At 50.3% G+C, this 20,517-nt stretch overlaps 1 protein-coding gene and 1 pseudogene across 1 annotated transcript; both read left to right on the top strand.

Moving 5' to 3' along the window:
- Positions 1 to 9,889: 9,889 nt before the first annotated feature.
- On the top strand, positions 9,890 to 10,680 carry LOC118656587 (annotated as a pseudogene).
- Positions 10,681 to 14,368: 3,688 nt separating this feature from the next.
- On the top strand, positions 14,369 to 17,317 carry CHP2 (calcineurin like EF-hand protein 2). The gene is made up of 7 exons (XM_036310519.1): positions 14,369 to 14,633; positions 14,787 to 14,859; positions 14,964 to 15,044; positions 15,801 to 15,928; positions 16,097 to 16,158; positions 16,867 to 16,989; positions 17,156 to 17,317. The coding sequence occupies exons 1-7, from the start codon at positions 14,567 to 14,569 to the stop codon at positions 17,207 to 17,209; spliced, it is 588 nt and encodes a 195-aa protein (XP_036166412.1). The 5' UTR covers positions 14,369 to 14,566; the 3' UTR covers positions 17,210 to 17,317.
- The last annotated feature ends 3,200 nt before the right edge of the window (positions 17,318 to 20,517 follow it).

Genomic DNA, 20,517 nt, shown 5'->3' with positions numbered 1-20,517 from the left:
GGCTTTTTAGAATGCAATCTGGAAACAATTGTTTAAAATAAAAAATGCAAGACCCATTTGACCTGGAAAACTCACTTTTAGGGACCTCTCCCATAAAATATATTTTTACATAAAAATATATCTTAAAATATATGATATATTTTTTAAAATGCTTATAATGGTCCTAGCTGGTTTGGTTCAGTGGATAGAGCATTGGCCTGCTGACTGAAGGGTCCCGGGTTTGATTCTGGTCAAGGGCACATGCCCAGGTTTCGGGCTCGAGCCCCAGTGTGTGGGGGTGTGCAAGATGATTCTCTCTCATCATTGATGTTTCTGTCTCTCTCTCCCTCTCAGCAGTCAGAGACTGCTGACTCGTTACAGAGCTCTGCCCTTGAGGCAGCCACTATAAACAGTAGTCTATTCATTAGCTGGAAAGATGCTTCCAGGACTTATAATTGAGTAAGAATTGCAAGATGCAGACATTACAGGAATCTACTATTTTGGACAATGAACTTACTTTATTCCAAAGGAAAAGGGCCTGAACTTGTCACCATGAAGAATCAAAGTAGTGCCTGTCGGAAATCTGCTTCAATTATGTACAGGCCACCGTTATGTTAGGAACCATTTCTGTAAAGCCATGTAGATGCAGATCATTATATATGAGCATGGATAAAAACACAGAATCAATGTCGATTTGTTAGCAAAGGTTTTGTGGTGGACTGGAGGGGGTATGGTATACTAACGAAGGAGTAAAACCAGCAAAAAAAACAACACAGGAAAACACAAAAACACACTTCATGGCTCTGTCCCACTTATGGAAAAGGCGCTGTGTGCAGTGCGGTGAGCATCCTTAGCCCAGTGCAGCAGCTTGGAATGCCCTGCACAGCAACTGCATCCCCGCGTCCCACACCCCGCGGCCTGCGCTTTCAGCCCGCCAGAAAGCCTTCGCAGTTTCATCCTCTGAGCATCAAACCGCGCTGCTGAAAAATGTAAGGCCCTCTCCTTGCGGCACGTACATTACCTTCCTCGATGCGCTGACTTGCTCCCGTTCTACAGATGACCAAAGTAAGTTTCATAGAGGCTAATTCACCCAAGGTAACAGAGTTTACAAGTTTTTACAAATAAAGTCAGTGAAGTGGCAGAGATTCAAACCTACTCTGCTTGGCCCCCGAGTCTGTGAGCTTAACCTCCGTTCCTGCCGCGATGTGCTGGTCCGTGGCGCACCTCGTCCAGGGAGGGGAGCTGCTGCGGCCGTGAGGACGGGACCTGGGCAGAAGCGGCCTGCACCGCAAGGAGACAGCCAGCTCCCCGCACAGCAGGCCACGGCCTGAGGCCAAAGCCCCAGCGGGGGTCCTCTGCCAAACTGGGCCCTGCACCTCCCGCTCCCCCCACCTGGGCGCCAGTAACCCACAGGCTCGGTGGGAGGAGGTGGGGGGAGTGTCTGTGGGTCTGCCTCCGGGGGTAACACCTGGGAGGCAGGCCGGGGGGCCCGTGGGTGCCCCACGGAGCAGGCACACTCAGCCACGGCTTTGAATCAGGGATTGGTTATCACGGAGGCGCCGGGAAGGAGGGCCGGAGGCACCAGGAGGCTCGCGTCTCTCTTGACCTGGTGCTGGCTGCATGGCACGCTTTGCCCATATTTCATTGGTGTGCTGGGGTAGCTTCGCCCGCGCCCATCGTTACATTTTCCGGAATTTTGTGAGCTGTCAGTTCATTACGGCCGCCATTAAAAATTAAATTACATAAATTTACAATTAACTGTGTTACATTTAAAACAAAACAATAAATACTCCTGTTTATTTTTCTGTTCTCTCTGCCCTTGAGGTTTGTACATCTGTGGTATCTGTACGTGGAATACTATAGAGGGGTGCTACTGTGCACCACCCCCCAATCCCATGCTCAGTGACAGCACATTAGCCGCTGACGGCAGCCATGGTGGGAATATTTATTTACACCACGGAAATCAGCAGACACTGCAGATGGGGCTGCAGTTATTATTTTGTTGATTGCCTAGATTTAAAGCGACGAAGAAAATATTAATAATGCAGATTAAACTTAAAAGTGTGTTGTATCTGTGAATGGCAGAACCAAGGAAACAGTCTTCCAATATTCAAAACCTGTTATCTGATTCAGCCAAGAAGTTGCTCGCATCACTGAAGAATGAGTGAAGCTCTGAAACACAGTTCTGCGTTCCTCTTCCTTGTTGTTAATGTAAACAAAAATACCAACCACCGAGCACGTCAGATCTGCGTTTGGAGAGCAGGATGTTAAGAATGTACCCACACGTGCAGCCCGTGTGGCTCAATGGTTGAGCACTGACCTACGAACCAGGAGGTCACGGTTTGGTTCCCAGTCAGGGCACATACCTGGGTTGTGGGCTCAGTCCCCAGTGGGGGGCGTGCAGGAGGCAGCCGATCAGTGATTCTCTCTCACCATTGATGTTTCTGTCTCTCCCTCTCCCTTCCTCTCTGAAATCAACACAAAAATATTTTTAAAAAAATATACCCACACACCACTGGGTATACTTCAATAAAAAGTTAAAAACAAATAGAGAAGCAGGCCCATGGGCATATGGTCAAAGTAGGATGGGCTCCTACACAGCAGTTTTGTTTAATTTTTTAAAATATATTTTTGTTGTTGGTAGTATTGCAGATACCTCCCATTGCCCTCGCCCCCCCTCCCAGCCCTTACACCCCCCCCCCGGTAGTTTTGTTTAATTTTTGTAATAAAATATATTGTCCTAGAAACCTCATTCCCCAAGCACAGTCCTTGTGGCGTCAGCTTCAGGCTTACTGAGCAACTCTGCTGTCGCTGTGTGGCAGGCAGTGTTCCAGCTGCAGTGAGCGTGTGTGTGTGTGTGTGTGCGTGTGAGGGGTGTGTATGTGTGCGTGTGGGGGGTGTGTATGTGTGTGTGTGGGGGGTGTGTATTTGTGTGTATATCTATAAGGTGCGCGTGCATTGTGTATATGTTATGTATGCATGGTTATGTGTATGTGTGGGCATATGTGTGAGTGTGTATGTGTATGCATGGTTATATATGTGTGCATGCATGTGTGTGTTTTATGTAGAATAATTTGGTCCTAGCTGATCTTTGATAAAAAAATCTTTGCCTCTGAATTCATCTTTCCTCATTAAAATCCTAAGCAAGTCTAGGTCAAGGGTTGGCCACAAAACCTGCTGACAGCAGGGGGCAGCAGAGTGCAGCCATTAAGCGCGTGGGCTTTGCCATTAGCTGGCTCTGCCACAGGCTTCAACCAGGTAGCTCCGTGCATTTGTGATTCCACACCTCTTCCAATGAGAAAGGTGCATCGATAACTTATATACGTGATTTATGTCCTAATATTAGAGATGTACATATTATAAAATGTAACAAAATTGAAGTAAAAAATAGAGAAATAGAGAAAAATGGTGAAATTAAAAACTATTGAGGTGTAATTGACAAAATGCACATATTAAAAGTGCACAATTTGATGCTTTAAAAAATATATACATTTTTATTTGTTTTCGAGAGGAAGGGAATGGGAGAGAGAGAAACATCAATGATGAGAAAGAATCATTGATAGGCTGCCTCCTGCACGCCCCACACTGGGAATCCAGCCCACAACCCGAGCATGTGCCTTTGACCGGGAATCAAACCAAGATCTCCCGGTTCATAGGTTGACACTCAACCACTGAGCCACACTGGCCAGGCACAACTTAATGTTTTGATATATGTATACACCCATGAGACCACCACACAATCAAGGTTGTGAACATAACCATCATGCCCAGAAGTTTCCCAGTGTGCCTTTGTGATTTCTCCTTCCCACCATCCCTGCTCCTCCGTCCGCCAGCAGCCATGGAGCGGCTTTCTGTCACTACGGATTGATTTATATTTTGTGGAGTTTTATATAAATGGCATCATACAGTTTACACTCTTTTTTGAGGGGGTCTGGCTTTCACTCAGCATCATTGTTTTGAGTGTCAAGATAATTATGGGTTAGAGCGTTGCAGATGGAACACAGTCATGCACTGCATGATGATGTTTTGGTCGGTGATGATCATTTGTGATGGTGGTCTCATAAGATTATAATGGGGCTGAAGATTTCCTATTGCCTGGTGTCATCATAGCTGCCCTAGGGCCGACGCATTACTGTTTGGGCGGGTCTCAGTCTACTGGCAGGAATGCCCTCGGGCGGGAATGCCTGTTTCCCACATCTTCCCTTTCCAAACCAACATTGCAACTGGATTGACCCTTGTGCTTCTTATCACAATTGCAAAACGCCCTTCAGCAATAACCCTTAGGAAACTCCAGCAGAAAGACTTTATTGCTTACAGGCCCTGGAGCATACATGTTCCCATGAGGTGCCAGGTAGAGAGAGCATGCTCAGGCCTGGGGTTCTGTTTTTATTGGGGTCGAGGGTGGAAGCCTAGGGTTTCACCGGCTCACTCTTTACTGGTGCATGTGAGACATAAGAGAGCATTTAAAGCAGGCAAGAGAAAAAACAAGTAGTCCGGCTGGTCAGTTATCAAAATCAACCAAGATGTAAAACTAAGGAGCTTCAGTGTGTGGAGACGGCCTGGCTTCTTGTCTGGTCCTGTGGCAGCCACTGTGTTTATCTGAGACAGCCTTCAACTATCTGAAAGTCCCCTCCAGTGCAATTGCCCATCCCGCGTCATGCCCTCCCTCCCACCTTCCAGGTAACCTCTTTGACCAGTTTCTTAGGTGTCTTCCAGATTTTCTAATGCAAATATATATACTAGAGGCCTGGTGCATGAATTCGTGTATGGGTGGGGTCCCTCAGGGTGGCCTGTGGGGCTCAGGCTCCAGCTCACACCCCCAGCCCCGCAGCCCCGCCTTGGCCTGGTGCCGCCTGCTCACCTGCTCCACCATCCCGCCATGGGCCCGCTCTCATTGGGGCCCATCAGGGCCGGCAGCGCCTCCACTGCTGCCGCTGCCAGCACTATATCGCTGACGCTGGCCATGTTCTGTGCCGCCCCCTGGTGGTCAGTGCACATCTAGCAAGCGGTCGAATGACCGCCCAAGGGGACATTTGCATATTAGGCTTTTATTATATAGGATGATTTTCCCAACCTTTTACAGAAAAGATAGCATATTTATTCACACTGTTCTGCAATTTACTCTTTTCATTTTAATCATCTTGGAGATCTCTCTTTATCAGTTTGTAGGAAGTGTTCTTTTCCTTTTTTTTATAGCTTCTTTTTAGTTATCTAGTCATCAGATCTACCTTCTATATGCCTAGGAATTGCAAGGTCAGCCCGGTCAGTCCTGCTGTCATGCTCTCCAGAACTGCCCTACTTCATGCCCTTTCCCAAAACCGATTCTCCAGCCTTCTCCCCGCCTTCCCTCTAAAATAGTTTGGCTTTAGTTCTGAGATTCCTTCCCCAGGTGGGAGAAATTGTCCCAAGGGTCTATCAAAATGATGGCTTGGTACTATTGGGTTAAAGCCAGGTGTTTCCATGGCCATCCACTAGTCTCTGAGGCACTCAAGATGACAAGTCCACTGGGTTCCGTTTAAGCCAGTCTTCATGCAAATTCTCATTTCCCTGGGGAACTCGAAAGAGAAAGTATATTAGTCTTACTGAGCACAGAACTATAGAGAACAGAAGTCATAATCTAGAGCAGATTTGCAAACAATGGCCTGTGGGCCAGACCAACCACCTGCCTGTTTTTATCTGGCCCACAAGCTAAGAATAGTGTTTACATTTTTAGATAGTTGAAAAACCCACAATATTTTGTGACACATGGAAATGGTATAAATTTCAAAATTTAGTGTCTATCAGTAAAGTTTTGCTGGAGCACAGCAACGTCCATTTGTGAAGAATTACCTGTGGCTGCTTTTTGCATAACAGCAAATTGTGTAGCTGTGACAGAGACTGTGGGATGTACCCAGCCTCAAATAGTCAGGCCTTCGCAGAAGGTTGCCAACCCTTGCTAGAGCTCATCCTCACCACGGCCCTGTCACTCCAGCTTGGCATTTGAGCTGTGAACTTCCATGCATAAATATATTGATTCTTTTTTTAACTTATATTTTTATTGATTATATAGAGAGGAAGGGGGAGAGAGATAGAAATATCAGTGATGAGAGAGAATCATTTGATCGGCTGCCCTCTGCACTGGGGATTGAGCCTGCAACCCAGGCATGTGCCGTGACCGGGAATTGAACCGTGACCTCCTGGTTCATAGGTCGATGCTCAACCACGAAGCCATGCCTGCCGGGCTGAATATATTGATTCTTACTGCCAGACTTACTTTCTTCACTTAGCTGGACAGCCCCACTCTGGATTTTCCTTCTCCTTCACTGGCCACTCCTTCTAACCTCCTTTGTCAATTCTTTCTCCTCTTCACAAATTCTAAATGTTAAAGGGTTCCCAGTGCTTAGTCCTGGGCCTTCTCTTCTCCCTTCATTCACATCATAGATGATCTTATCAGATTTCATAGTTTTAATACCATCTACACACTGCTAACTCCCAAATGTATAGTCCTGTTAATTCCCCGAGGAGATATAACAATTATACACATATACGCAACAAACAATAGAGCCCCCAAACTATATAAAGCAAACATTGACAGAATTGAAGGGACAAATAGACAGTTCTACAATAATAGTTTGATAATTCAATACTCTTACTATTTGATAGAACATCTGGACAGAAGATCAATAAGGAAATAGAAGACTTCAAACAACATTATAAACAACTAGACTGAACAGACATATACAGAAGACTCTACCCAACGAATGGCAGAAGATACATTCTTCTCAGTGCCCATGAACAGTCACCAGGATAAGTCCAATCTATTCCACAAAACAAGTGTCAATGCGTTTGAAAGTACTGAACGCTTACAAAGCATTCTTTCTGGTTATAATGGAAAGAAACTAGAAATCAATAAGAGAAGGAAAACTTAAAAATTAACAAACATGAGGAAATTAAATACACATCTCTCAAACAAGCAACGGGTCCAAGAAATCACAGAGAAAATTAGAAAATGCTTTGAGATGGATGGAAGTAAAAATACAGCATAGAAAACATATAACCCTTGTCCGAACTTCTCTCCTGACATCCGCACTCCCACGTCTGATTGACCATGTGATCTTTGTATTAGGATGCATAATGAACGGTACAAGGGCTTTACATTTTTCTCCCTTTGAAAGGTCCTCCTTTCTTGTTTCACTATCTCAGCTAATGGCACCTTCCGGTTGCTTAGTCCTAAAACCTTGGAGTTATCTTTGATGCCTCTCTCTTCCTCTCACTTCTTCCATCCAATACATCAGCAAATCTTGTGGACTCTCCTTTCAAAATGGGACCCAAGTTTGACCCCTTCTCACCACCTTCACTGCCACACCCTGACCACCCTCACCTCTCGCCTGAGCTGTTGTGGCCCCTTGGCTGCCATCTTGCCTAGTTAAATCTACACACAGAGGCCAGAATGATTCTTGTGATGCTGTCAAAACAGAAATTGCTTTATCTCATTGCCAGCTTAAAACCCTACATCTGTGTCTTAAAATAAATAAAATAAAACCTGCAGCCCAAAAGACTCTGCAAGACCCTGTGAGGCCTTCTCCAGTTCAAGATGAGAACAAAATCTATCTAAGAGTTATTCTACTACTGGATGGTTTTGTTTAGCATTTAAACCTGTATTCTATCTGGAATTAATTTTGATATAAGAAAGTGGGGTGCAGCTTTATTTCCCCCCCAAAAGGCAGATGTCCCAAGTGTTTTTTATTGAGTAATCCACATTTCCCTACTGATTTGAAATGTGATTTTTATCACACGCCAAATTCTCATATGTATTGGGTCTACTAGTATTTCTGACTTTCTTGTGTTTCTTATCTGTCTTTATACACTGAGTGGCCAGATTATTATGACCACCCCATCAGTACTTCGTTGGGCCACCTTTTGCCTTCAATACTGTGGTGTTTCTTCTTGGCATTGACTCCACGAGATGTTGAAAGGTGATGCGAGGAATCTGACACCATGCCTGATGAATAGCACTGTACAGTTCTGTGAGAGTTGATGGTTGTGGAACCAGCTGCCTGATGGCTCTTTTAACTTCATCCCACAAATGCTCCATTGGATTGAGATCTGGTGATTGTGGGGGCCACCTAAGCAAGGTAAAGTCTCCCTCGTGTTCTTGAAACCACTCCTGCACAATACCAGCACCGTGGCATGGCACATTGTCTTGTTGGAAGAAGCCATCTCCACTGGGATACGTCATCAACATGATAGGATGAACCTGATCAGCAACGATACTTAGGTATGTTGTGCTATTTAGACGTTGTTCCACACGAATTAAAGGGCCCAAATCATGCCAGGAAAACATGACCCAAACCATAACACTGCCCTCACCAGCTTGAAGGGTGGTACTCATGCATGTGGGGTGCATGCTTTCATGATTTTCCGCCAAATTCTCACTCTGCCATCTGCATGATGCAACTGGAAACGTGATTCATTGGACCACATGACTTTCTTCCAATGCTCGACTGTCCAATCCTTGTGTTCCTATGCGAATTGGAGACTTTTTATCTTGGTAACTGCAGACAGCAAAGGTGTTCGAACAGGCCTTCGGAATCCATATCCCATATGATGCAGTGGACAGCTAATTTGCCTACAAACATCAGGTGGTCATAATAATCTGGCCACTCAGTGTATATTCCTGCACTATTTCCACATTTCTTATTGGACCTTTATAATGTATTTAAAAATCCGTTAGAGCTAGTTCAACCTCCAGAGCTTTCCTGGCTATTCTTGTCTTTTTAAAAAAAAAAAAAAAAAAAAACCTTTATTGAGACATAATTCACAGAGTATAATTCACCCTTTAAAGCGCATAAATCAATAGATTTAGTGTGTAGACAGAAACATGCAACCATCACCGCAGTCCATTTTTAAAAAATATATATTTTATTGATTTTTTACAGAAAGGAAGGAAGAGGGATAGAGAGTTAGAAACATGGATGAGAGAGAAACACTGATCAGCTGCCTCCTGCACACCTCCTACTGGGGATGTGCCCGCAACCAAGGTACATGCCCTTGACTGGAATCGAACCTGGGACCTTTCAGTCTGCAGGCTGATGCTCTATCCACTGAGCCAAACTGGTCAGGGCCACTGCGGTCCATTTTAGAACATTTCACCACCTCAGAAACAAACGCCATGCCCTTGAGCTATAACCCCCTTTCCCTCTGACTCCCCTAGTCCCAAGCAACCACGAGTCTACTCTCTGTCTCTATAGATTGCTTATTCTTGCCATTTTATAATAAAAGTAAGCATAAAACATGTGATCTTTTGGGGCTGGATTATTTTCCTTAGTATAGTGGTTTCCTGGTTCATCCATGTGTCAGTACTTCATCCCTTTTTATGGCTGAAAAAATGTTCTATTATATAAACCTATTACATTCATTTACCCACTCATCAGTGGGCATTTGGGTTGTTTCCACCTGGTAGTTCTTGCAAGTAATGCTGCTATGAATATTCATGTCCAGGTTTCTGCCTGAGCCCCTGTTTTAATGCTTTTGGGCATACACTTAGGAGTAGAATTGCTCACATGGGAGTTCTGTCTACCTCACCGGGAACTCTCCAGACTGTTCTCCACAGCAACCGCACCATTTTACATTTCTACCGGCAATGCGCGAGGACTCCACGTCCTGGCCAAGACTGGTTATTTTCGGTTGTTTTTGTTTTGTTTTGTTTTGTTTTGTTTTAATTTCCAGCCAGTCTAGTGGGTGTGAAGTGATATCTCAGTGTGGTTTTATTTGGGTTTCCCTGCTGACTAATGATGTTGCGCGCACGTTGTGTGTGTGTGTGTGTGCTTATCGGCCATTTGTATGTCTTCTTTGGAGAAATATCTATGCAAGTTTTTGTGCTCCTTTACAAAGTGGGCTCCTTCCACCTGGACTGGGGGCTTTCACTGCCATGACATCCATGGGGATGAGGGCATTTTCTCCTCCCTGCTGTCCCCTCGTTTCTGGAGCCCCAGCACGGGACCCGGATCTAGGAATTAAAGAGAAATTTGCTGTGTGGCTGGATTTTCTTACTGCTTGCTTTTCTTTAATTATTTCTGTGACTACTTCATGGCTAACGCATGTAAATCTTCCCAAGTTTATCTGAAAGGAGAAAAGAAGAATGAGAAGAGGGGAAAGCTTGTGGGAAATAAAACAAGAGGCCCAGGGTGAAAAGGCCAGCAGATACCCCGAGAATGTTCTGAAACCTCACCAGGGAAGGAGAGAGCAAAACCGGAAAAGCTCAGTCAGATGACCTGAGCCCCGAAGTCAGGCAATGGACAAGGACCCGAGGGGGACGAGGTCAGGCAATGGTCACAGACCTGAGGGGGATGAGGCTGGGGCACACACACTTGATGGAGAAGCAGCAGAGATGGAACTCCTCCGCCTTCTACCCATTTCCCCACCTGCTGGACAGACCGGGCAGGAGGGGCCTGATTCACCCAAGAACCTCCGGAAACAGCTGACGAAGTGGTCACTGTTGCTCTCCAATGCCCGGGGAATGTCCTGAGGGAAGGTTTCTAAGCCTTGCCGTGCGCAGGTCCTATTTGACTGGGTGATGGAAACTGGGTAACACAGCCCTGGACAGCCTTTCTGCTTCCTTTCCCAGGAGGCATGTGGAAGTGGAGGGAGGCTGGTCCTGGCAGGACGAGGAGCGACGGTGGATACTGTACCAATGTGGGCGAGCCAGAGCAGAGCAACTAGTTAAGAAACGAGAACTACCCATTCTACATAATATCAGTTATGCCACGACCTTACAGGATAATAAAGGATTCACTGTAAAGTCACACTAGACCTTGATTGAGCAGTAAACACTTTAATATTCATAGTCAAGGGAATATAATAAAGGCTAATATGCAAATCAACCAAATTGCGGAATGACTGGTTGCTATGATGCGCACTGACCACCAGGGGGCAGATGCTCTATGCAGGAGCTGCCCCTGGTGGCCAGTACACTCCTACAGGGGGAGCTCCGCTCAGCAAGAAGCCAGGCTCAAAGCTGGCGAGCACAGCAGTGGTGGTGGGAACCTCTCCTGCCTCCCCAGCAGCCCTAAGGATGTCTGACTGTGGGCTTAGGCCCACTTCCTAAGCCATCAGTTGGATCCCCTGAGGGCTCTCAGACTCAGGCCAGGCTGAGGGGACCCCTCCCCCGAGTGGACGAACTTTGTACATCGGGCCTCTATTATGGACATAATGGTTAGGAAAGGCGTGCTCTCTGCATATACTAATATTTGGAATGTGCCACTTTATAACATACCAGATGAGAACTGGGTAAAAGTATTTATCTACCCGAAGGCACTCAATAATTTACATTTTTCCTAACTGACATTATTTATGTTGGAAGACAAGGTCACATGGCTTTGGTTTCTGCCTCTTTAATCCACTTTACCACACTATGATAATTTCAAAATTCAGTCAAACTCTTCAAAGTCTTGTAAAGAAGAATGTTTATTCTGCTGTATTTCTAGAAGTTGAACTTTTATCGCTTCTCGGCCTTTTGGCTAAAATCAAGTGTAGAAGTTGAACTTTAAAGAACTTTCAAAGCTCTTTAAGCTTTAAAGTTCTTTTTGATAGATTTGCATTGTTTGCTTAACTATCTATAATGTTTGAGATTTATATAAGTTCCAGGTGGACCAATATTTAAAAAACAAAGCAATGAAAACATTTTTTATAATTGGGATACTTGTCTTTTTTGTTGTTGAGTTGTAAGAGTTCTATATTTTCCTGACTATTCTTGCATCTGCATTTCCCCCCATTCGAATCTTAGCATTCCTTCATTGAGAACAGCTAGCACATTTTATACAGTTTAAAAGCAAAAAAACAGCCAAAACCGGTTTGGCTCAGTGGATAGAGCGTCGGCCTGCGGACTGAAAGGTCCCAGGTTCGATTCTGGTCAAGGGCAGGTACCTGGGTTTCGGGCACATCCCCAGTAGGAGATGTGCAGGAGGCAGCTGATCGATGTTTCTCGCTCATCGATGTTTCTAACCCTCTATCTCTCTCCCTTCCTCTTTGTAAAAAATCAATAAAATATATTTTAAAAAAAGCAAAAAAACAAACCTCAGCCTGAATCCAGTCCATTTGGTTCTGTGGATGAATCCTCCCCAAACATCTCCCCTTTCAATGCCACGAAAAGATATGGCTACGAATATCGTGCAGCTGATGTAAATCCTCCTGGGGTGTGTGAAGAGGAGTGGGTCCCAGCAAGTCTTCTGTGGGCGTGGGGATGGGAGCGGTTAATTACTCTCTGGCCTGGTTTCCTTAACGTGGCGCTGACTCAGAGATTATAGCTGTAGGGGCTCTTTCCAAGATCAGCATCCCTGCTGGCTGGCCTGAGGTGATTATTGCAACGTCCCAGGGACCCATACCCCCTCCTGGTTCAGAACCTAACCTGACTGCACTTCCAGCGTGTGTGTGTGTGTGTGTGTGTGTGTGTGTGTGTGTGAGAGAGAGAGAGAGAGAGAGAGAGAGAGAGAGAGAGAGAGAACCAAGCATTCCTTCTGCCAGTTGCTTAATCCTTGGGGTACCAGCAAGAGAAGCAAGCACTTCTTAGATCAATATTTTCAAGGCTTCTCTGATGCAAGTCTCTGCCTGGGGCTGGAGCTTCAATTGTTTCTCCAGCTTCTCTCCCTCCAGGGAGGGTGTGAACTTGAACCCCGGTAATGAGCGGCCCCTGGGAATGTGTATATGTGTGACTGTGATGGGGGGAGGGCGGGGAAGGATAAAGTCCCACTGGACACCTGGGGTGCTTGTTCTTTACAGCCAAGTTTCTCAACCTTTCTTTTTTCATTATTGCCCCCATGTAAGGAACAGTTTCCCCCCTTAATTACCCGTCTCCTTAGAGGCTGTAACGTGACTGACATACTATCCATCTAGTCATGGACTGTATGTATACCTGTGCTCCATACATAAGAATAAAAAATGTTGGCCCCCGTGGGGGCCATGTGGTTCCCCACCGATGCTTTACAATAGTTCACATCTGGCTCTTTGGGCAGCCTCCGCCACAGGACAGCAGGACAACAGCCCTCGCTGGTTTGCCTCAGTGGATTGAGCTTGGGCCTGTGGACTGAAGGGTCCCGGTTCCATTCGGGTCAAGGGCACATGCCCAGGTTTCCGGCTCCATCCCCAGTAGGGGGCGTGCAGGAAGCAGCCCATCAATGATTCTCTTTCATCATTGATGTTTCTCTCTCTCTCTCTTCCTCTCTGAAATCAATAAAGATATATATTTTCAAAAAGCAGGGAAACAAGTTCAGCAGGTGCTGTGGCGTGTGTGAGCTAATGCAGTCGAGCGCTGAGCAGAGTGCCTGGCACAAGCAGCGCGCTGGAAACCCGAGAGCCGTGCTGTCGCTGTCACGCGTTCTTTCACACATCACAGTGAGTGTGTGGATTCCCATCATCTCTGAGGCTGGCCAGAGGTCTGAGTCAGTCCCATCTGGGGCATCTAGAGCCCCCTGGAGCTCAGAGGGCGTGGCCTGGGCTGGGTGGGGACTGCAGCACCAGGACAGCGCTCCCAGCTGCACCCAGGGGCGCCAGGCAGCAGCGAGGGCCTGAGGTGTCAGGCTTCTGGTCTCTCAGGAGAAGCTGGGATCTGGTTTGGTTCAGCCTCCTGATTGGAAAGCATTGACTCAATGAAACAACAGCAACGTATGTGGACCGAACAAAAGAGATGCACCAAGTCGCACAGCTGCGTTTCAGTCCAAGTGCCCAAATGCAGCGCTTTCCACTGAACCCAGCGCCCACCTGCGCCTCGGGACACTCCCCCCTTTCTGGGCGCCCTCCACACCCTCCCTCCGGCCCTGCTGCCTGGGAGCCGCTCCCCCTTCCAGAGGGACCTGTGTTCTGTGCGCAGAAGAAGGTCGGGGCCCCCAGCCTTTCTCGCGGGCACCCGGGAGCCGGGGCGGGCAGGGCTGGGCCCGCGGGAGGCGGCCGGACGGCGGGGCGGAGCGTGGGAACGCGGATCGGGGCGGGCGGGCCCAGGCGGCAGGACCCGGAGGGGCGGGCGGGCCCAGGAGGCAGGACCCGGAGGGGCGGGCGGGCCCGGAGGCAGGACCCGGAGGGGCGGGCGGGCCCGGGAGGGGCGGGCGGGACCCGGAGAGGCGGGCGGGCCTGGGAGGGGCTGGCGGACCCAGGCGGCAGGACCCGGAGAGGCGGGCGGACCCAGGCGGCAGGATCCGGAGGGGCGGGCGGACCCAGGCGGCAGGACCCGGAGGGGCGGGCGGGACCCGGAGAGGCGGGCGGGCCTGGGAGGGGCTGGCGGACCCAGGCGGCAGGACCCGGAGGGGCGGGCGGGACCCGGAGGGGCGGGCGGGCCCGGGAGGGGCGGGCGGACCCAGGCGGCAGGACCCGGAGGGGCGGGCGGGACCCGGAGGGGCGGGCGGGCCCGGGAGGGGCGGGCGGGACCCGGCCTCGCCCGCGCCGACCTCGCACCTGGGAATGAAGCCGCCGCGGCTCAGGGCGGTGCCTTCCCTTCGCCGGGTCGCGGTGGGAGGCGGGACGCGGGGTTCGGAGCTTGGATCCCCGCCAGGCCTGTGGCCTTCGCCCGGCACCGGCGGCCGCGGGGCGGGGGACAGAGCGTCGCGTCCGGGCAGGCGGCATGGGCTCCGGCGGCTCGCGCGCGGCGCAGATCCCCGACGCGGACCGCATTCGGCGGGAGACGGGCTGTGAGCGGGGCGCGGGCTGCGGGGCGCGGGCGGGGGCCGGTCGCGGAGCCGGGTTCCGAGCCCGGGTGCGAGGGTGGCGTGGCCCCGGGGGTCCCTAGGGGCGCGCGGGGCGCGGAGAACCCCCGGCCTCACCCGCCGCCCTCCCGCCCTCAGTCTCGCAGGCCACCCTGCTCCGCCTCTACCACCGGTTCCGGGCCCTGGACAGTAACAAGAAGGGCTACCTGAGGTGAGGGGGGGGGGGGGGGCGGGCTGTGACCTCCCGTGCCCCTTGGGCCCCCCAATCTTCCGTCTCCTCCCTCCCTCCCTGCCCACCTGGAACTTCCTTTCCAGCCGAGTGGACCTGCAGCAGATCGGGGCGCTGGCCGTGAACCCCCTGGGGGATCGCATTATAGACAGCTTCTTCCCTGATGGGTGAGGGGGATGGAGGGAAAGCTTGTGTGGCCTTGGGGGCGGGGCTGGGGGGGGGATAGTGAGGGGAGATTGGGGTGAGTGGGTGGGGGAGATTGGGGGGTGAGTAGGTGGGGGAGATTGGGTGGGGGAGATTGGGGGTGAGTAGGTGGGGGAGATTGGGTGGGGGAGATTGGGGGGTGAGTAGGTGGGGGAGATGGGGGGGAGATTGGGGGTGAGTAGTGGGGGAGGTTGGGTGGGGAGATTGGGGGTGAAGTAGTGGGGAATGGGGGTGAGTAGGTGGGGGAAGATTGGTGGGGAGACTGGGGGGAGTAGGTGGGGAGATTGGTGGGGAGATGGTTGGTAGTGGGGGAGATTGGGGTGAGTGGGTGGGTGAGATTGGGTGGGGAGAGTGGGGGTGAGTAGGTGGGGGAGATTGGGGGTGAGTAAGGTGGGAGATGGGTGGGGAGATTGGGGTGAGTAGGTGGGGGAGAATGGGTGGGGGAGATTGGGGGTGAGTGGGTGGGGGAGATTGGGTGGGGGAGAATGGTGGGGAGATTGGGTGGGGAGATTGGTTGGGGAGAAAGGGGTGGGGGAGATTGGGGGTGAGTGGGTGGGAGATTGGGTGGGAGAAGGTGGGGGAGATTGGGGGTGAGTGGGTGGGGGAGATTGGGGGGTGAGTAGGTGGGGGAGAATGGGTGGGGGAGAACAGTTTGGGAGATTAGGGATGGGGGCGGAAGGAGGGTCAAGGCAACCACTGCCCCTCCCCCACCCTCCCAGGAGCCTGCGAGTGGAGTTTGTGGACTTTGCCAGAGTCCTGGCTCATTTCCGACCTATAGATGATGACACAGGAACCCGGGACCCCAAGGAACCCGAACCCCCCAACAGCAGAATGAACAAACTTCGCTGTGAGTTGGTAGGGTCCCCCCAAGTGAGACCCCAGATGTACCACACCAGCGAGGGCCCCAGGCACCCCCACTCCCTTTGTGAGCCCCTTATGACCTCCCCGCCCCTCCGTGATCTTCTGGACGAGAACCAAGGGAACCCACCTTCCTTCCCCTCCACTTCCTTCCCAGTTGCATTTCAGCTCTACGACCTGGATCGAGATGGCAAGATCTCCAGGCACGAGATGCTACAGGTCGGGAGGACACAGGAGCAGAGATGTGGCGTGTGCAGGGGGGATGGTTGAATGGAATGGCTGTGGGGAGCAGGGAGGGTGGTTTGGGGATGCCGATGATTGCAGTGTGGCCTGGGCCATGGGACTGTGGGGTTGGAGTGTGGGTTAGTTGAGAGATGGGGAAGCAGTTGGGTATGAGGTTGGGAATAGATCAGTGGTTCAGCTGGGGGTGATATTTGCCCCCTGAATGACATCATCGCCAATAGCTAGAGACATTTTGGTTATCACAACTGGGGAGGGGGTGGTGGGACTGGCGTCTGTGGGTGGAAGTCCGGAGTGCTGCCAAACATTACACCAAAGGATAGGGCCCCCCCCCCCCCCCCCCCCAGCAAGGAGTTATCTGGCCCCAAAGGTCAATGGTGCTGAGATTGAAAAACTGGGGATTGGGAATGGTTGGAGGATGGGATGGAGGCTGGGTTCTGAGACTGCAGTTGAGTAATGGGCCTGGGCATACTGTTGGGTGAATGAGGGATAGTGAGGGTTTACATTGAGAAGCAGTAGGGGACACTATTGGTGGATGTGTGGGCAGTGATTGGAATGGGGTGAACAAAGGATGAGGGGTGGATTATGAAATTGTTAATGACTTTTGGGGTGATATGGACAAGGTTGGGGGGGTGCTAGTAGTCCCTGTGCCTCCTCTTTATGGCCGTCTCGTCCTCCACCTCCCAGGTACTCCGGCTAATGGTTGGGGTACAGGTGACAGAAGAGCAGTTGGAAAGCATCACTGACCGCACGGTGCAGGAGGCCGATGAAGACGGGGATGGAGCTGTGTCCTTCATGGAGTTCAGCAAGGTCAGAATGCCCTTGGGGCCTGAGGAGTTCCTAGGACAGATGGACATGGGAAATGAAGCCTGAAGGAGGAGGGCAGAAAGAGAGGGGTTCCCAGGGGGCCTTGGGGATGGGAGAGGAAGTTGGAAGAACAGAGGGCTGGAGTTCAACTACCACCCATCTCCACCAGTCCCTGGAGAAGATGGACATTGAGCAGAAGATGAGCATCCGGATCCTGAAGTGACCTTCTTTGTGCGTCTGGCCAGCTTGAAAAGACCAGTTCTGCTTGGCGTTCATTCTCAGCCCCCAGAGGGATGGGCTCCAATAAACGATTCTTCTACACTGAACTCTATTTAGGCTCCAGGCAACAAAGCTGGCTGGGTGTGTACTAAAGTCCAACTCATTTGCTCTCAGATCTATAAATCAGCCAACAGTGTTTTGGACGCAAGTGACTGGAATCCCAAATCAAAGGGACTTCAGCTAAAAAGGGGTTTGATGGGCTCATGTAAAAGTCAGGAGGTGCCCTCAGGCAGAGCTGGAGCTGAGAGCTCAGATGGTGCTCTGACCCAGTTATTCTCCGTTTCTCACTCATGTGTGTGAGTGTTGGCTTCATTCTAGAAGGTAAGGTGTTTAACGATGGACACATCACAAAGGGAGTGGGAAAGTCACATAAAATGGTAAGATCCTAGGTCTGTAACAAGCACTTCGGCTGTAGCCATGGGAGGTGCTGGGTGCCCTGCCCATGCCCTTGCCCAGATCTGTGCTAGAGTTGTCTTGTATCAACACGTGAGAGCCAGCTGTGCCATCTCTCCCTAACTGCCTCGAGCAATGTCGCGCCGCACCTTGGAATTGGCTGTGGCTGTGGTAGGATGCACACACTGCAGACCTTGGCAAAGGCAACAGGCAGGGCTTTGCGGCTAGCAGAGCCTGCGGCTGCACACAGCCAGGCCTCACCTGCCGCGCGTGCCCATGCTCCGACCCAGCTTCAGTGAGCTATCATCGGCCTGCAACACCACATAACGCACACAATTTGATGAGTTTGGACATAATCTAGGTAATAAACCGTCATCTCCACAAATGTATCCCTTTGCTTTTTAGTGGTCTTTTCTTGTATTTATGCGGTAAGAACACTTAGCATGAGACCTACCTGCTTAACAAACGTTTGGTGCACAGCACCGTATTGTTAACACAGGCGCCACGTGGTACAGCGGAGCTCGGGAACGTGCCTGTGTCGCTGTCACTTTACAGCCACTGAACAGCAGCTTCCTGTGTCCCCCGGCCCCTCCCCTGGTAACCACCGTTCTGTGGTCTGCTTCTATACCTTTGACTGTTTTAGGGGCCTCATATAACAGAAGCCGTCCGAAAGAACGCTGCGGCTGTCTTATGTCACTTAGCATAATGCTGCCAGGCCCCCCATATTGTCACAAAGGGTAGGATTTCCTTATTTTTGTGGTTAATCCTCACCGGAGGATACTTTTCCATTGATTTTTGGAGAAAGTGGGAGGGAGAGGGAGAGACAGAGAGAAACATCAATGCGAGAGAGACACGTCGATTGGTTGCCTCCCACATGTGCCCTGACCAGGTGGGGATTGAGCCTGCAACTGAGGTACATGCCCTTGATGGGAATTGAACCTGGGGCCCTTCAGTCCTCGGGCTGTTGCTCTATCCACTGAGCCAAACAGGCTAGCGCAGGATTTCCTTCTCATTAAAGACAATACTATTCCAGTGTATGTATGCGCCATGTGCATCTGTTGGTGGACATTTGTGTTGTTGCCATGTCCTAGCTGTTGTGAATAAGGCTGCAGTGAACATGGGGGTGCAGTGTCTTTGAGACCCTGATTTCCTTTCCTTTGGGTAGTTATCCAGGAGCAGGACTGCTGGATCATATGGTAGTTCTATTTTATTTTATGTTTATCCTCACCCGAGGATATCTTTCCATTGAGGTTTAGAGAAAGTGAAAGGGAGGAGGACAGAGAGAGAGAGAGAGAGAGAGAGAGAGAGAGAGAGAAGAGAAACATCGATGTGAGAGACATCCATTGCTTGCCTCCGGCATGGGCCCCCAACCAGAGCCAGGGGTTGAGCCTGCAACTGAGTTACATGCCCTTGACTGGAATTGAATCCGGGCCCTTTAGTCCGCAGTCCAACGCTCTATCCACTGAGCCAAACCAGCCAGGGCTGCTTTAATTTTTTGAGGAACCTCAATGGCTTCTTCCCACAAGCATGGGGGTCGCTGCCCAGGGGCTTTGCTGGCTATGCATGCACGCAGCCTGTGTGAAGAGCAGGTTGAAGCGCCAGGGAGCTACTGACCCTTGGGGCAGGCCTCAGCCAATGGCAGAGAGAAATTGGGGTTAACACTGTTTCTTACCCTCAGAAGGGACACCTTACAGGCACGCTCTCCTCAGCCTCAGAAACCTCCAGCAGGCAGGGCCTCCTTTGCCCCAGCGCTGCCCTGCGTGTGCGAGCCTGGGCTGGCCCCACTGACCTTGTCTCCCTCCCGCCCGTGCTTCCTGGGTCACGTCACCAGTAATCGGCTCTCAGCACCTTGTCTCCGGCGCTCCTGGACAAAGTCCATCTTAGGTGCAGCGCAGCTTCCAGAACGCGGGCACACACTGCCCTGCTGTGCGGAGGGCTGTGTGGGGGAGTGTCTGACTCCTGGCATTTTCTGACTTTGGGAGTCTGAGGTCCTAGGTTAGGACTGTGCCCCGTTGGGCCTCTGGTACTGTCTGGGGTGGTGTACTAGCCCGTTTCAATGTTAGTGTTCCAATCGCAGTGTAATTCTGACAGATGAGTCATAGTTGAGGGGAGGAAGCAAAGAGGGTATTTGATTTCTGAGGGAATTTTGTGGTTTTGGTCAGGATTGTCACCTGAACACTTTGTGATTGAGGGTGTTTGTTTAGTCTCTGGGCCTATTAGAAGTGTGTGTGTGTGTGTGTGTGTGTGTATGTGTAGGGAGGGTGGTGGTGGTGGGGGGGGGGGGGGGGAGTGGGAGGGTATAAAACTCAGAGTGGCTCTTTTTTCCAGGCAATGTAGGGAAGATTTTTATATAAAGAGAAATAGAGGAGAGAGGCAATAGATAGTGGCTAACTTTTTTTATAACTGGTCTATTTTTCCCATTATACTGTTTCTCAAATTTTGTTGATGGTAAATATCTTGAATTAAAATGTTCACACCCTTGGCCCCTTTTGAGAGCTCCTCGAGTCTCCAGAAAAATCTATACATTTATTTACTCATTTATGTTTGTAAGAGAACAGCTATTTGGAAAATCACAAAGGTGGAAGAAGTAATTCCTAGATGAAATGGGCTTAGGAAACAATTTAGAGAAGTAAAGGAAGGGCGTTGAGTTTGGGAGTGAGGAAGGTAGTGCGGAAGGTAATGTAAGGTGCCCGGGGCAGGAGGGGGGTGGGGAAAGGGAAAGCAAATGGGAAAGGCACAGGTGTGCTCCCAGGAGGGAGAGCACACAGGTCTTCCGTCCTAAGGGTTTTAAAGGTGGAGATTTTAGGGGAGGTCCCAGGGGAAGATCTTTCTAAAATATGCAGCAGCTTTCCAGGCGTG

This window comes from Myotis myotis, unplaced genomic scaffold (assembly GCF_014108235.1).
Source record: "Myotis myotis isolate mMyoMyo1 unplaced genomic scaffold, mMyoMyo1.p scaffold_m19_p_5, whole genome shotgun sequence".
NCBI classification, from domain to species: domain Eukaryota; kingdom Metazoa; phylum Chordata; class Mammalia; order Chiroptera; family Vespertilionidae; genus Myotis; species Myotis myotis.
This window is presented reverse-complemented; position numbering and strand designations above follow the sequence as displayed.

Excerpts from the sequence above, each read along its gene's own strand:
- CHP2 (XM_036310519.1), top strand. The coding sequence starts at position 14,567 with ATGGGCTCCGGCGGCTCGCGCGCGGCGCAGATCCCCGACGCGGACCGC. Across the intron at positions 16,159-16,866 it reads CCAGGCACGAGATGCTACAG|GTACTCCGGCTAATGGTTGG; the intron begins GTCGGGAGGACA and ends TCCACCTCCCAG. Across the intron at positions 16,990-17,155 it reads CCTTCATGGAGTTCAGCAAG|TCCCTGGAGAAGATGGACAT; the intron begins GTCAGAATGCCC and ends CATCTCCACCAG.